Source organism: Delphinus delphis, chromosome 13, assembly GCF_949987515.2.
Source record: "Delphinus delphis chromosome 13, mDelDel1.2, whole genome shotgun sequence".
In the NCBI taxonomy this organism is placed as follows: domain Eukaryota; kingdom Metazoa; phylum Chordata; class Mammalia; order Artiodactyla; family Delphinidae; genus Delphinus; species Delphinus delphis.
The window spans coordinates 86354021-86371442 of NC_082695.1; the positions used below are offsets into that span (position 1 = coordinate 86354021).

General features: G+C 52.7%; 1 protein-coding gene across 7 annotated transcripts in view; it reads right to left on the minus strand.

Annotated features, from left to right (window-relative positions):
* ZNF516 (zinc finger protein 516) overlaps window positions 1-17422 on the minus strand; it is a 111063-nt gene that overhangs the window by 16997 nt on the left and 76644 nt on the right. For all 7 annotated transcript variants that reach the window (XM_060029239.1, XM_069541335.1, XM_069541334.1 and 4 more), the window contains exon 3: window positions 969-2381. In XM_060029239.1, coding sequence (XP_059885222.1) covers window positions 969-2381 — 1413 coding nt within the window. The remainder of the gene's footprint in view (window positions 1-968; window positions 2382-17422) is intronic.

Consider the following 17422-nt stretch of genomic DNA (forward strand, 5'->3'; position numbering starts at 1 on the left):
CTTCTGAGCTCCTGGAATTTGAGGGACTGGATCTCACAACTCATCTGAAATGGTACCCTACTTTAATAAATTACAGATGCTTGGTGTACGGCTGTATGCAAAAAAGGGTTAGGACCACCCAGGTAAGGTAACTGAGAGCCGGAGCCCCACAGGGGTTTTTGTCTATTTATTTTTTAATGGAAATACTGAGACTTCCCAGGGTTCTGGATGTTAACTGAGAGCTACCTTCAATTTATAATCAAGAACGAGGGCATCATATCCCATGCAGGCATTCAACGGAGCCTGTGGAAATTCGCTGACAATTCCTAATTTTTATTCCTATTAGGTATTAATACCGAGGTGCTGGGAGGAAAGGAAGATAATGATCTGAGGTATAATTTTTTCCAGAATTTTAAATGTGAGTCAATTCCCCAAAGCTGGTAAGGGACATTCACATTCTGCAAAGGCTCTGCTAACGAATGCTGTAGTACTGATGTGCGCTTTTAAAATTATATACGTGTAAAGATAAAACTTAAGTAACCACTTCAAATGCATTTGAAGTGGTTACTTTATAGAGGCATGAGACAATGAACATCTACTGATCCTTGTTTAAAATAACCAACTGGAGGGACTTCCCTGGCGGCCCAGTGGTTAGGACTCAGCGTTTTCACTGCAGAGGGCCTGGGTTCGACCCCTGGTCGGGGAACTAAGATCCCGCAAGCTGTGGGTGTGGCCACAAAAATACTAAGAACAAAAATAAGATAAAATGGCCAAGTGGGTAAGTGCCACGGAGGCAGCCTGCTAGGCGCGGAGGGGGCGTGGCTGGGTGTGCCGGGGACGTCAGCAGGAGGCCAGGCACAGCAGCCAGGGCGCACTGCGCCGGGGCTCAGACACAGCCAGTGGGCAGCACTGCGCCCCTCTAAGGAGGGGCGCCCCCGTGAGGTCCCAGAGCCCCCAGGGCGGGCGGGGAGAGGGCCCGCAGCCCTTACCTCTGTGCTCGAGCGCAGGGCCGTTGCCGCCCCAGCTCTGGTAGAGAGAAGCAAAGTCCTTTGGAATGTGCGTCTTAAAGATACTGAGGATGTCCAGGCGCTTCTCGGGGCCCTCGGACGCAGGCTCCTGCTTGATGTTGTGTAAGACGGGCTGGGCCTGCGAGGCCGCAGTCCCTCTGGAGCCGACCTTGGCGGGGGGCTCTCGGGGAGGTAGAGGGGGGCCCCCGTCACCTTTCCCGTGTGCTTGACCCTGAGGCTGAGGGCTGAATTTGGCTTTGGGCGGGTCCAGGGCACTGTGCTTATTTGGGGGACCGAGGCCGGCGCCCGCCGGGGGGAGGCCATACTTGTCGCCCTGCCTGCTGCTGGCCGGGGGCTGGGGAGCCGCCCGGGCGATGACGGTGGGCGTCGGTGTGGCAGTTCTGCTGAAGCCCCCGCTGCCCGCCGCGGGCCCGGGTCTCGGGCCGGCCTCCTGCTTGGGCTTGGACGGGGGCGGCGGAGCCCCGGGCTGCTCGGGGCCGGGGCCAGGGCCAGGCTTGGTCTGCCGATGCCCGTCGGGGCCGGCCGCCCAGAGCGCGCAGGGCCCCCCGGGGTGGCTCTCCTTGCTCCTGGGCAAGCCGGCGGCTTTCGTGGGCACCCCCAGGGGCGAGGGGCTCCCTTTGGGGCCCGGCGCCCCGCCCGGCACCTGAGTGCGGGTGAACCGGGAGATGGGCAGAGGCTGGCACTCTTTGCCCCCGAGGGCAGGCGGGGGGCCCGTGCGTCCGCTCCGGCTGAGGAAAACCAAGTTGTTCCTGATGCTTTTGTAGCCGTTGGGCTGAATCCACTGGGGGGCCATGGAGTGGCAGCTGACCCTGTGCCAGATGCGCTTGTGCATCCACAGAACCTCGGGGTAGTAGGTCTTGTGGCTGCAGTAAGGACACGGGTGGACGGCCAGAGCTGCCTGCAGGGAGGAGGCCCCCTCCTTGCGGCTGGGGTCATCCCTCGTCGACCGCTCGCTCAGGTCCAGCGGGACCAGGTCCGGGGCCGGCGCCCGTCTCCCTCCCCCGGAATCCTCTTTATTGTGCAAATCAGACAGCTTCTCTTTCGGGTGGGTGGCTTGGCTCTCAGAGGGGAGCTGCACGTCTGCAGTCTGAGCGGGATGCGAAGGGAAGTCCGCAGCATCCCTGGAGCCGGGGCCTTCTTGCTTGGGGTGAAATGCTGGCATCTTTAAGTCCACAGAAAACCTAGGCTGCTCCGCTCTCTTGGAAGTGTCTCTGCTACTGCTTTCAAGTAGGGACACAGAAGCCGTGATCCCCGCGCTGGGCTCCCGGGCAGCTCTTCCCGATGGGTTATTTCCAAGTGTGTGACTTTGGTCTCCGTTGGAGAGCGCAGCGGAGGCTACTTCTTCAGGAAAGCAGCAGCGGTGTGGCTTTGTCCCTGGAGGATCGAAATGGAAAACGTGACGTTACCATTTCTCTTCAGAACAGAAGACAGAGAAGCACACCCAAACCGCCACGTGCACGTGTGGAGGGAAGCGTGTGGGTCTCAGGAACGGTGCGATCCAGGACCTGGATCAACAAGCTCTGTGAAGAGCAGATCAACCTTGAGGGCAAAATGGCGCTATTTGGGGTGGGGCTTCTTTTCCAATTAGACGACTCAGTAGACTACAGGGGAAAATAACATAGCTGCCTATCTAGTGACATATAACTACACTGTTGCTAGTCAACAGAGGGGGACTAGTTCTATCAAAAACCAGAAAAAAAACTTAATTCTTTATAACAGCATAAGGCTTTCCGTGGCTTTCAAAGAACCCCTCAGCCCATGGTCACAGAGAGGCAGGGCTGGAAAACAGCGTGCTCTCCCCGCAGGGATCCTGCAGCTGCCTCAGAAACTACGGGCCGATTCAGGATGGGCCCCCGTGACTGTCTAGTAAAGTCCAACATTCAGCTCCCAAACCTGGACACCAACAGTTTCCTTTGGAGGCATGAGAGTGAAGGGGGTGAGTCACAGTCTTCATGCCCACGCCTCCCAGGGGGTATGCCCGGGAGAAACGGTGCTCCCTGGGTGGGACGCCCACTGCCGCTCCTGTGGGGTCTGCCTGGAGCCTTCTACAGGGGAGCTGGCCGGGCACGGGTTCCCTGCCACGGGGTGGCCTCGCACCCTCCCGGGTGAGTGCGGGCGACATCACCCCAAGTGCAGCCAGGCTCCCTGAGCTTGGGCACCGAGGCTGCAAAGCTTCTCCCCGACCAGACTGCACTGCAAGTGGATTCGACACGATTTAACAAAAAACCCACTTGAAGTCTGCACTGACGACCTTGGGTTTATTTCAATTAGAAGGTGCACAAACGTTTCTGGGTGTCTTAAACCTTTCCGACCTACAGAGCGTGGATTCTTCCCATCAGTACGAGCTCAGAGGTGTTTTTTCTCATTACAGGTATCATAGCGGGGATGGACTAAAATCTTAGGTTTTCTTTTATGAGAAAGCCCAATACTGTTGGTTTTTAAATAAGAATTTTTTAGAGATTTTAACATTCTCATGGAATGTAGGTATCTGTTTACACAGAATGTTAAAATTTTTCTATACTCAATGTTTTACTGTATTTCTAAACTTAGTATTTTACTATACTCAATATTTTGTAATAACCTATAAGAGAAAAGAATCTGAAAATACACACACACACACACACACATAACTGAATCACTGTGCTGTATACCTGAAACTAACACGATATTGTAAATCAACTATACTTCAATCAAAAACAAAAAATAAAATAAAACAAAATTTTTCTAAGTATATTTTTGGAGTTAAGACAGTAATCACATCAAATTGGTAAAAAAAAAAAAAAAGGAAGAAAAACAAGTGTATTCCAAAGGGATCTTCAGGAAAGCAGGAAAGTGTCCTTCACAGAAGGCATTTACCAGAGATCTGAAGGAACACAGTAACAAATATTCATTTTCAATTAGTAGGTAGACAGCCACTTATAAGCAACTTTAAAGGATTACGTCCACATAAGAAATGTTACCAGTATGTAGTGTATGAATTGCTCAGGAAACAAGACAAAAGAGGAGTACATTTTCTGATCCTATAGGCTCTGAAAAGCTAACACTTAAGTAAAGTTAGATATACCTGCCTGTCATGTGGGAACCTAGCGTTACTCAGAAAGCAAACCAGGCGGCCCTGGAAAGCTCTGAGGATAAAAAGGGCATTTAACCTGGAATTAAATGCAGGGGATTGTCTTGGCCTTTGTTTAATTCAGGCTGAGGCTCAGTCTATCAAAGTCACTTTTACATTTTCAAAGAGAGTCAGGACGGCGGCTTGGGGGACCTAGTGTTTCCTGCATTAAAGGCATATGGATTTATGAGAACACACACCAAAGCCTATTAGGTGAAACAACAGGGCCACTGTACCTGACACTACACATCTGCAGGTGTTCAGAGCACATCTGTCAGAGCCCCCAGAGGTTATGCCCCCACAAAGGATTTCAAACATCACGAGAACCTCCAGTACCTCTGACCAAGACACCAAGTGAAAAATTACAGCAGGCCCTCCGTCACGGTACCGGAACTGAGAGACACGGCTCCGAGGACCCCCGCACCGCACAGCGGGCCGGCACACCTGCGTGAGGGTTCTGAAACGCCTTCCCTAGCTCCTCACCTCTGTGCATGGGTCTTAAATTGCACCAAGTAGCAAAGGAAGCAGTGTGTAGCCATGTTAACACAGATCAAAACACACTTTTCAACTGACCTGCTGAGAAAGCAGATTAGATCAATGCTGTGAGCTTCGGTATTCTGGTTTATAAAACAGGTACCGTTTCAAAATTTTATCTCTGGTTTAGGGGGTAAAAAGCAATAGCACCGTAAAAGCCCATGATTCCCTCTTTTGAGAGGCTTACCACACTGGTCATTTAGGGGACAAAAGGACACATGGGTCTGGTGTCTCCTGACGGTCTTGGGCACAAGATGAAATGTGGCTGGATGGGGCGCACTGGGAGCTGACCCGACACCCCTGCCCAGAATCCACAGGGAGGAAGGTCTCCTAAGGATGCTACAGCATCGGTCCTCCCACAGCCCCACCATCATTTATTGGCGGCCTAGATGAAGAAATGGGACTGGACAAAGGTATCAGACCCAGGACTGACACTCAGCTAGGAGGGAGAGCCAAAACCTTCACCAAAAAAAAAAAAAAAAAAAAAAGAGAGACAGATTCAAAAGTTTTCAACAGGATGGAACAAAGGCTCAAAACTAACGAGAAGAAACAAAGTGCAGGAAGTGAAAGGTCTGGCTTAAGGGCTGTGCTGTGAGAGTCCAGGCTCCTAGGGGACCACAAGCTCAGTGTGAGTCTCCGTGGCCCAGGGTTTTATTGATATATCAAGGTAAGGCCACAGCCACAGCCAGGGAGGCAAGGGCACCAACGGTGCGCACCTAGCTGGAGGAGCCCAGTCTCAGCTCCGAGCCCCATACTAAGAGAGTCAAAAGCATGTCCAGGACAGGCTCATGGAGGGAGGTCTCTGGAAACCAAGTAATGTGGAGAATGACTGCAGGAACTTGGACTGTGCCACCTGAAACAGAGGGCTGCTGGCTGGACCACCACAAACTCTGACATTCAGTCCCTGTGTCCTGAAGGGAGGGAGGGAGGCTAGTTCATCCAGCAGCATTCTAGCTGCCCCCTGGAATCATCTGCAAAGGACGTGAACCATCGCTGGAAGAAAGACCCACGGCCAGTGCCTAGACCAAAAACCAGCCTTTTGGGAAGAAGGGTCTGCACGTTTTTTGAAAAAACCTTTGGGTGATTCTAACTGTGGCCACGATCAAGGCGCGCTGGGGTCGACAGAGGACAAATCACCGGGAGTCACGGAGAACCGGATTTCAGGAGAGGCCGAGACAGACAGAGCTGCCGTGGGGCTGGAGGTCAGCCCCCAGCAGGCGGGGAGGGGCCGGCCTTCCGGGGTCCACAGGCTGCCTCTCTCTCCCTTCAACTCCAGGGCTGGGAGGATTATGCAGAAGGGACCAGCGACCACCAGAAATGAACCGTTGGCTTCACAGGCACCTCAGTGGCCTCACTGCTTTCCTTTCCATTCAGTGGACTCGGATGTGGTGGATTCTGCACAGGTATGTCTGAGTGATGTAAAGGGGAAACACGCTTCTTTTTTTAGAAAACGCTCTGTCGTTGCTTCCTGTATAACTTTCAAAGTAGCAAGTTAGCACTTCGCTCTGGGGAGCACGTGTTCAGGCATCACACATAAACGTGGGCTGGGCCAGCAGGGAACGGTTTCAAGTCTGGGGACTGAAGGCACTTTTACAAGAAGAGCCTCAGTTCTAAGTCCTCGGTTATCATATGTCACCTCATCAGCTCATCTTGGTTTAGTCTGTCCACTTACTGTATGACTGTGGCTCTTTGCCTCTCTTTTTATGTTGATTATAATTTCTTCGCTTCCCACCCTTGGTTAAAACAAAACAAAACAAAAACACAGAAACTCTCAAAACAGAAACAAAAACAAAACAGAAACTAACGCAGCACAAAACCCTGCATGCCTTACGGTGGGCCTTCCCCTGGCACGAGTGTCCCGACGGACCCTTCAGTAAACCTACGGTCACTACAGGCAGCTGTGTCCTGGGTATGGAGGGAGAAGCTTCATAGACTGACTTGTCCCCGCCGTCAACTGATTCCTGACCAGTCTCCCCAGTTTCTCACCCCAGTTAGTTACGCTGTGAACACAGACGACTCGTTCTGACAGGAACCTAAGCAAATCTCAGAGGATGTTATCAGCTACTAACGTCTATAGTGGGATCGAGAGGAAGCAGGAGGAATGTGGGTCACCAGTCCCGCCTGCGAGACGCGGCTCTACGTCACCAGGGAGGGTCAACCGCTGCTGGCCAGGCTTGGTCCCCGGCGCCCGCCAGCCTGGTTCCCGTAGGCGAGCGGGATGTGATGCCAGACACCGGCCGCGGTGCCCCGGTCATGGCTGACCTCACCATCCGGCCAGCATCGCCCGGCCCCGTCTAGGGGTGGCGTGGCCCTGACGGGGTCCCCAGGCAGCGAGGGCCTGGCTCACAGCAGGAACCACACAGGTAAAAAGCAATAGCACCGTAAAAGCCCATGATTCCCTCTTTGGACAGGCTTACCACACTGGTCATTCAGGGGACAGAAGGACACATGGACCTGGTGTCTCCTGACGGTCTTGGGCACAAGATGAAAGGCTGTTGCCCTTAAGGGGAAGGAGGCGTCTTGGCTCCGGCCGGTGAGCTGCCGTCCAGCCGGGAACACCCAGCGCGGGGCTGGGATGAGGACTCCCCCTTCCCAGGAGCCAGCAGCCCAGCGGAGCCAGCTACACCCACCATCACCTCTCTCAACACACCCAGGAGGTGAGGCTGCCCTCCCCCGCGTTGCAGGTAAGGAAACTGGGGCAGGGAACAGCTTCCACAAGGCCTCGCTGTGGCTGGTGGAGCCCGATCCCTACCCCGGCCATCCAGCCGTCGCCCGCCCACCGCGTCCACGGCTGGGGAGGGTCCGCAGGGATGGAGGTGACCCTGTCCAGTAACTGCTGGGGGAGAATCAGATGCTGTGGTGGAAACCTAACTTGACTTTTCCAAAAGCTTACCCATATTTGGGCTGGGTGCTCGTAAGGTGAAGTACTGAGCCTCACGTGTGCAGCAAGTTTCTAGAACTTTTCATATTGGACCCCAGATGCCTTCAGGTCCTGCAATTCTAGAAGACGAACCTTCTCTCCAAAGAGGATGCACAAGAACACGGTAATGCAGGAAAACTCAAAACGACGGCCAGGTAAGGCAGTTCGCGAAGTACTGACGGACCCTGGTCCGCTGGAGAGGCCGCCTGGCCGCCTCGCAGGGCCTCCCCGCCCCCAGCGCCTCATGCCCCACGGCCGCAGGACCAGCGCGTGGCCCCAGGAAGTGTGCGAGCTGCAGAGGAAACAGGAAGAGATGCTCTCCCCTGCGGCCCCTCCTCCTGCCCTAGGAAGGGATCCGGGAACGACCTGAGTATGAGACTCCATCAGCAGCCCCGTCCCTGAATTAAAACCCGGATGTAATAACATCTGTAGTGATGACCACAAACGGCAGCTGGCGCTCAAGGCTGAGAGCAATCTGCGCGTTCAGGTCATTGGTTCTCCCAACCCCAGCGGCTGTGACCGTGAGATCGTCTCTTCCTGCCCCTTCCTAGCTGCTCCTCTTCGTTGAAAAGACCCACCAAACTAATTCCACACACGAGTGTATGAACGGGGAGTGGGGCTAAGGAGGTTCTCGAGACAGAAAATAGCCTAAACCCAAATTATTCTCGTGATTTGAGCCTTATATGGGACAAACAGTAACTCTCTCCCCAAGATACAATATCCCAAGTACTGTAAGCCTGAAGAATTCTCACCATTAAGAACTCCCGGATTAAAAGTAATTTTGAGACTTCAGCGGTTATTTTTAATATTTGTGAGTTCCTAGTAACTTTTATAACAAATATTATCAGTTACCGAAAACTTGTTGTGACAGCAAGAACATCCGTTTTTAAATAATGTTTCTCACAAGACCCTTCTTTTCTGATTTTTATTTTACCCTGTCTTAAAAAGGGACAGCTGGGGCACTTCCCTAGTGGCGCAGTGGTTAAGAATCCACCTGCCAATGCAGGGGACACGGGTTCGAGCCCTGGTCCGGGAAGATCGCACATGTCACGGAGCAACTAAGCCCATGCGCCACAACTACTGAGCCTGCGCTCTAGAGCCCGCGAGCCACAACTACTGAGCCCATGAGCCACAACTACTGAATCCCGCGCGCCTAGAGCCTGTGCTCTGCAACAAGAGAAGCCACCGCAATGAGAAGCCCGTGCACCGCAACAAAGAGTAGCCCCCGCTCGCCGCAACCAGAGAAAGCCCGCGCACAGCAACGAAGAGCCAACGCAGCCAAAATTAAAAATTTAAAAAATAAAAAAATTAAAGAAAAGGGAAAGCTGGTAACAAAAAAAGATACAGGGCAGAATAAAAGGTATGATGTTTTAACAGAAATGAGAGCCATTATGCATCGAGATTTAGCTGAAACTTGAGAGTTAACTGAGACAATTAAAACACAAGAAATTAACAAAGAGAAAACTGCATAGGTGTCTGGGGGTGGAAAGAGTCCCTGGAAAGATATTTCAGCTAAAAGAATCTCAGAAACACTGAACCTCAATGAAATGTGATGAAGACGATTATTATCATAGGATGTCTTGGATACAATGTAGAAATGACTTAAGAAAACGTTTTAGCTGCAATACCCATGGGGCTTTTCAATTAGCAAACACGGTTTAATAAGCTTTCTGTGCAAGTGAAGCAAAGGAAACGCTGAAAAGCACTGCCCCGGGCTGGTTCAATGTGGAAGTTCTCCTTCTGGGAGAATAAAGGAAAATAACCAAGGGGCAAAAGACGCTCTTATTATTGGTCGTATACAGAGGGACACCCAGAAAAGCACGTGACCAAGTGACCTACTTGCGAGGCAGCTTTAGGAGGGGTTACAGCAAACAAGGAAATCACCAGGGCTTCCAGGCCCAGGAACAACACCAGTACCAAAGTGAAAGTCCCAGCTCTGCCCCACTTCACCCTTTGTAAAAGGACAGGCTTTGTTTCCATAGAGAATAATACAGAAACTGCTTCTAATGGCCCAGTATCTATCAAGGACTATTCAGCTCTATGGTCAGAAAAATCTCTTTAAAAGAAGTGTTTCAAAGCTCTCTCACTCATTACACATATAATATGAACTATAATAATTAATAATAATAACAAAGTTTCAGTAAGGAAACCAGACAGAACTAGAACAATGAGTGACAACTGAATAATCATGTTTTAAAATTTGTATAAATGAACCAATATTTTATTCCCTAAATCGTTCCTGCTTGTTTTTCTGTCTGTCTGAATACAGTATAGGAGTTTTCATTTTAAATAATTAATCTGTTCACATAAATAACTCACAAAACTGTAATTTATTTGCGTTAATAGAAAAATATGTAAATCTCTTAGCACTCTGCAAGCCGGATTTTGATTTCTGAAGAAAAACACAGATTAAATACAGGACTTCTGACTAAACAGTGTAACCACCGTTCCACAAGGACACTTAAAGCTTGAAATCTGGGGAATAATGTTTTCAAGAACATTCCTATTCAGAGAGTACAAAACCAACATTTTAAAGGTTAATCAAATACCTCGCGTTTCCACTCAAGCTTCCAGTAACTAGAGGGTAGTCCGTCCTGCCATAATACATAATCACATTCTAGAAATCTAGAACTTACTGCTTCCTCACTGATACAACCATAAAAATGTGTCACTCGGGTCATTTGTGTGTTTTTTTTAAATCGAATCCATGCTGAAGTGAACAGAATTCACGTCTATTTTCACAGCTACTGTCCATTTTATACACCCTCCTTCACTCCCCAAATCCTAACAGAAAGTATAAACTTGTCCACGTGACAAAATTCAAACAAATGTAAAAATGAAAAGAAACCATTAAACAAAACTTTACAAACCACGCTCTGAAGAGTAATGAACATTTCCACTTTACTAAGGCAAAGAGAAAGTAAATAGAATGTTATAAAGAAGTATGTTGGAGCCGAAGTGATTGTTGAAAGAAGGCATTTATATAACTTTTAGATTTTAAAATGTCATTAAAAAGGTGCAGCAAGGAACAGCCCAGGGAAGCTTAGCACACGATGCTTCTTTTGCGTCACCCTCCAGCCCTGTTGCTTCCTAACGGGCAGGACGGGTACACCAGCTCCTCAACCGCTACAAAAAACGCACGTCCCTTAAACCGTCTTCGTTTTTTCTTCCACAAGCTGCCTTTTAAGAGACCAAGCTCGGAGCAAGACTTCGGCAGAGAAGTCACCCTGTAAATCTCCAACGTAAAAACAATTACAACAGACACAAACTAGCTTTCACGTGGTTGGAAAGTTTGCTGCTTAATTATCCCGAGATACAAAACCCGAGTTCTGTGTATTTACAAACAAATTATAATGACCCTTTTTAAAGAAACTGGGACTCTTTATCAGGACAATCTTTCACATGTAAAACCAAGCACGTGCTGACCTGCAGAACAAAGGCCACTCTGGGGCACAGTGCTGGCCGGGCTGTCCCTGGAACCGCGGCTTCCGGCGCCGTGTGCGGACACAACCACTAGATGGCGCCCGCTCCCAACGCGAGACCCCACTGCCGGCGCCTGCGCTCCGCGTGGCGTCCCGGGTTTCAGAAACGGACCGAGGAGGCATGACTTATGAACAACAGGTACGTGTCAGCCAAAGAGGTACACCGACAACTTGCTTTAAGTGTGCATCAGTACAATTGTGCGCATATTTCCTCTGAAAGGGCTTCGCAAGTACCGAATGTATCTGAAATGGGTAAGAGTCGTTCATCAAAAGCTCTTGATGTGTCTGTTCATGAGCATTTTCAGAGGTTAACGTGTGGAGAGCTGTAAGCTAGTGATATACTTGGACGATCTGGCTAACTCAGGTGAAACGATCTGTCTATGCCATTAGACCGTGAGGGTTCGATTACAGGCAGCACCTACAAAGGTCCAATTTTTGGACAGAAGACCGGGGTGCTTCAAAGGGGAACCGGCCCAAGACAGGCACGACATGGCCTGATGTCCTTCCACACAGAACTCTGTCTACGTGAAAACCAAAATTCTTTTCATTCGTGGGGCACTGTCATATGTGCCTTCAGACTGAGGGTGGGCAACATGTTCTGGGGACACGATTTCTGAGCACTTGGCATCTACACGCCCGCCAAGTTAACCCTTTATTATTTCACGAAGCTGACCGTATACAGTAAGCGTCCCATCTTGCCTGGTCCAGCATCCCTCCTCCTACGGCGCCAGCTGATGTGCAACAAGGATGGTCCTGACCTCACACGGAGTTAACTGTGAACTAGGAAGCCGTGAGCCTGGGAAGGAACCACGGAGAATGTTAACTAAGCAGCACCAGCTTGTTGCCTAGTCATCTCATCCCCACCAGAAGCTGCTTCTCTAGCCTTTTATGGTTATAAATGTATAAGTGAGTATAAAATAGAGATTTTCTGTATCGCTCACATAAAGAGTTCAAACTATTTTATAAATATCAAATCTCAGATGTTTCACTCCCCCAGAGACATTTAGTGGCAAGAATTACTTTATATTTTACTTAATAATTTAAGCAAATATTCCCAAATCACGTCACTAAACTGTTTGGACTCTTGGGCAGGCTGCCCAGGCCTGCTGCTGAACAAGGGGTTGTAGTTATACTGTTTTCTATTAAAATGCAAAAACAAAGCATACATACATTTCTTCTTCACGAACTTCTTCACTCTCTGGTTTTCACTTTCTCCCCCCCCCCTTTTTTTTAATAAAGAGGAAATACCTGTATTCCTCTTTCTTGCATATCTTTGGTTTTTCTCCTGACTGATAGCTCACCTTCAATTTATCCAGCTTTTTAAAAGTCTAGACAAAGAATTACAACCCCGATGGAGCAATGCCGCAGAGAAAAATCGCAGGAAAGCCCCAATTACTAACGTTTATTTTCTCAGTCCTTTAGTCATATTTCTATTTTGAGAAGCAGTTGCAATATCGTATTTCTGTGACTGTTTTCCAGGAGCTCGTTGGCTAAGTGGGAGCTGTGAATCTATGAATTAAAAATGTTTAAAGCTAAGTAGAGGGTTTTCCGTCAAATTCTATCAGCTGAACTCAAAAGGGAAGGCCCTCCACCCGGCCCCTCTGCTTCCATGGGTTTGGCATCCCATCCGAGGCCGTCTAAGGGAAACTGCAGCTGTGGGATCCCTCCCGCCCACCCGCCTGGAGAGATATCTGGGGGGGGGGGGGGGGATCAGCAAACACACTGGTCACCACTGTCACTCAGCCCACGACAGGCCCTGCTGCACTCAGGCGTGCTCGGCATTCTCTGGGCACCAGCTGAGTGTGGGCAGCTCCTTGACAGTGAGGTGTGCACTTGCGTGTGTGCACGCGTGGGAGGGGGCGATGGCCACTCCAGGGGTGGGGGATGGCTCTCGGAGGACATACTCTGAGGACACAAGTCACGTCTCACCCCGTGTCTTCCACTCGCTAAAGGTGCCGTCTCGGTCAATACTAATTAACTTGTTCGCTCTTTGTATAAAACCCAGGCGTGACTGCGATGCTTCTCGCTGGACTCAGTAGTGAGCTGAGCACACACGTGGCCCTCACGAGAGCCTCCCCCGGCGAGAGGGCTGCTGCTCATCAAACCGCCAGTGAACAAGCGGACTCGCGGTGATGAACGCAGCGGCCCGGCCACGCGCCAGGGTCCGGAAGGCTCCCCCATGTCCTCTGCTCTGCCCTCCCTACCGTGCCTGTGACCTGCGTTCTCCCTCTGCACCCACCTCCCGAGGCCCCTTGGGGACAGGGACCCGGATCCTCCCCAGAACACTGAGTTTGGACTGGACAATAGCAAGACGTAAGATGGGAAGTGATCTGCAAAGTCACCACTGGTCTGAACGTCTAGATTCTGTGACCTAAACCCCCTTTTTAAGAACGGCAGCCACTGACGCTCTCTCTTCTCTCTGACCTAAAAAACACCCTCAACAGGCTGCTGGGGTTCTAGCCCCCTTAATCTATAACCTCCGTGTCTCTCCAGATGCCGGCAGCTTACAGTTTATACGGGACTGAAAAGATGTACTGATCCTGGCGGCAGAGCTGAAGCCATAATAAAGCACATTCAAAGATGCAGCGTGGGGCTTCCCTGGTGGCGCAGTGGTTGAGAGTCCGCCTGCCGATGCAGGGGACACGGGTTCGTGCCCCGGTCCGGGAAGATCCCACATGCCGCGGGGCGGCTGGGCCCGTGAGCCATGGCCGCTGAGCCTGCGCGTCCGGAGCCTGTGCTCCGCAACGCGAGAGGCCACAACAGTGAGAGGCCCCTGTACCAAAAAAAAAAAAAAAAGATGTAGCGTGTTCATGAATGTGATCTATCTGCAGAGCTGCCAAGCCATCCCGGGGCTGCACTGGGAATCACCAGGCCCAGCCGGCACCCTCTCCTGTCTGTGTCCGTCCGTCCTGAGCCTTCGCTTCTTACAGGCACAAAGGGGACGCACGTGCAGAGTCACGTGGCCACACACAGTCACGTGTGCGCAGAGGCACGCCCAGCCACAGGCATGTACGCAGTGCACACAGGCTCACGCACACACGCGGTTTCCCACAAGAGAACGGCAGTGTATCTGGGCTGCAGGGCCGCCGGGGGCAGCTACTGTCCAACCAGATAATTGCCCACGTGACCCCGAGTCCTGAGAACTCGCTCCCTTTCCCACAGCCAGACAATTACAAAGTCCAGAATTCAAAACCCAATGCATACACCATTCTTTAAAAGGAGAAGACGTGTGTGTGCGTTGGGGCTAAGTTTAAAAGCTGAGCGCATCAATCCACACCCTGAAAACCTTCAAGTGGCCAAGCTCAGCACCACCACGAGCCGCACAAGCAGGAACCCAGGGCCCCCGCTTCTTTCCTCCACTCAGATGTCGATCAACGTCTCGATTTCTAGAAAACACATTCACCAAACCTAAGACACGTAACTGCAAAACACGAAACGGCTATTATCTTTAGAATCTGGGAAACAATTACACAGCCACTCGTCCTGGTCGCTGTGTCTTCGGAACCACAGCTCCATGGCGACACATCCACACGGGTCACCTCGGGTCTCTGGGCACCAGTCAAGGATAACGCTCGGCCTGTGTGCCACGAGTCCCCTGGACGCAGCCGGGGCACCAGCCCTGGGGCCGAAATCGCCCCATTTCCGCTCTGCGCGGGGGCAGGTGGCCAGGGCGAGGACCTCGGCCTTCCTCTCCCGCCCAGCAGCTTCTGCAAAGCACCCAGCAGGCACGGACCGACTTCTGGGCCTGAGCTGGATGGCAACACAGCTCAGCGAATGCCGTGAGCGAAGCAGGGACCTCGGAGGCCAACCACTTCTACCTGACTGCCCGCTGGGCACGGGGGATGCTCCGTGTACGGCCTCACCACCGCTCCAGGGGACCCTCGGTCACCGTCCCTACTACCCCCTCAAACCCCAGTGACCCCGTGATCACCCCCATGTGCATGTGCTCGTGCATGTGTGTGCCCCTGGGTACATGCGTGTGCACCATGGTCCCAAGGAGACCGTAGAATCCGTTAAGCCACAGGAGACGGTGCAGCCACCCTCACAGCCCCCGGCAGCAAACTCTGCGATACACACCTGCCACCTGCTCCTTGCGAATCTTCCGAAGCCACAGCTCAGGCGGGAACAGGGTCAGCGGATACGAACTTTCCTTGGAAGCGCCTGGTGAAATGGCTTCCCAGCGCCACGGCAACGGCGCAACCCATTAGGCAACAGGGGACGCAGTCGCCCCCAGGAGCAGGGTCTGCACAGGCACCACAATCAAAGGCAGCCCCCCGCGGTCCCTCATGCTGGACCCCCCTCGGACGCTCACGCTACGTCCCACGGATCAGCAGCCCAGAGGCTGCAACGCACCCCCAGCGCCCAGGACAGCCTGGCCACGAAGCGATGCGGCCAGCGTCACACACAGAGGCTGAGGGGCCCCGGCCCCAGCTCAGACTTGACCCCGGCCGCATGTGGAGCCGCTGCAGCCCTGTGTGCAGGGCAGAAAACCCAGGAAAGACTCAGAGGTACGACACGGATGGGTCTGGAGATAAGGAGGGGTGGGACGCCGCCGGAGGGGTGGGAGATGTCGTGGGGGGGTGACGAGGACAGCCTCTCGTCCCCTTTACCTTCCGGACACTCGAGGCTGTTGTGTCCTCACGGTTCATTTAAAAACCACAATGAAGCGTCCACCCACTACGGACAACCCCAGTCATAAATCCTTCCGTATTTTTACATATCTGTCTGTTAGTCTGTGACTCACCCACACGGCACATGAGGAACACGTGTCACTTTAACTGCAGAGACTCATTACTGGGTTCACAGAGGAAAAGGCCTGTCACGTCCCTGGGGTCGAAAGACCGTTCCCCGTGGCTTGGAATCCCACCTGCAGTCCCCTGGGGCGGTGGGCACACATCGAGCCTAGTACTGCACCAGGCCAGGGGTCTGCTGACCGCCAGGGGTCCATCAGGATGACTGGCTTCCACCCTTCACGGTTTTGCTAACCTGTCAAAATGGGTGAGGATTTCTGGGCTTCTGCTGAAACTTTTTTGTCAACCCAAGTGACGTACAAATGCCCAGGTGTCAGGAACACCCTGTTTTTCACCATCAGCGGCGGGTCCCACCCGAACCCACGGACGATCCTGAAACAGACAGGGTGTCTCTTTCTCAGGGTCAGAGACGTGGAGCTCTAAGTATGCAGGTGAGACTGCAGCCCGGCCGCCTCCCTGCCCCGACCTGGCCCCTGCCTGGGCAGCCTCTGACACCCAAACCTGGGAGGGTCCCCCCGGCAGTGAGACCCACCTGTTGGAACCCAGGCTCTCTTGGTTCCGAGCAAGGGCGCTCAGGTGTGAACTCAGAGTTGCGCTGCCCCCCTATCAAATGCGCTGACGCCTCCGTTGTGAGGGGCTGAGCCCCAAATCAGCAGGACACGAGCCCCTGACGGCCGTCCCCTCACAGGGCAGCGGACACCAGCCGAGCCCCGTCTACCGTGCCGTCCCAGGCAACACCTCCATGCCCCCCGAACTCTTTGAGCCTTTTTATGGTAAAATAAATCAGAGATTCCGAAAATACACAAAACCAGTTCACGGTTCAATAAGTTACTCTAAGGCGATCGCTCTCGTAACCGCACCCAGGTCAAGAAGCAGGCGCTGCCACCCCCCAAAGCCCCGACCGTGCCCCCTGCACACACGCACGGAGCCTCTGCCCCGGCCTCTGCGGCGCTCGCTCCCGCGCCACCACGTGCCTCTGCAGGTCGGGCCCTCTGGCCCCCAGCTGTCCCCACCCCGCTCTCCTCCTACCCCCGTTTCTACCGGGACACCCCTGCCCTGCGGGCGCTCTCCCGTCCTCGGCGTTGGTGCCAAGTTGGCCTGGCCGCCCTCCCACGAATTCACGGGGTGACAAGGACGGAGGCGTGTCACCAGAACTGAGACGAGGCCGCATGTTCCGGGGGGTGAGGAGTCGTCTGGGTCCTGGGGGACAAAACTGGTAGGAGGGGAAAACGCGTTCCGTTTCGCATCACACGTCAAGATGACCTTGCTGTCATCGTCAGGATGTGCGTCCCTAACCACACGCTGCTGTCCGAAGCGGATGGCGGATCCTGGCAAGGCTGTGAGCCGGTGACCGGGACCCTCAGCCCTGTGCGACCCGCTCCCAGGGAACTGGGTGGACCCAGGACCGAGGGTGACTCAGCTCACCCTGAGATTTAAGGGGTGGCGTCAAAAAACCCGTGAAGTGGAAAACGCCTCACGATGGGCGGTGCGGACGGCTGCCGTCGCCACGAGGAAGCCCACAGGGCACTGGTCACGAGGCTGCATCAACGTCATCCCCCAAAACCCAGAGGGACCAGGGCAGCTGGGCAGGGCACAAGAGAAGTCTGAGAAGAGGCTTC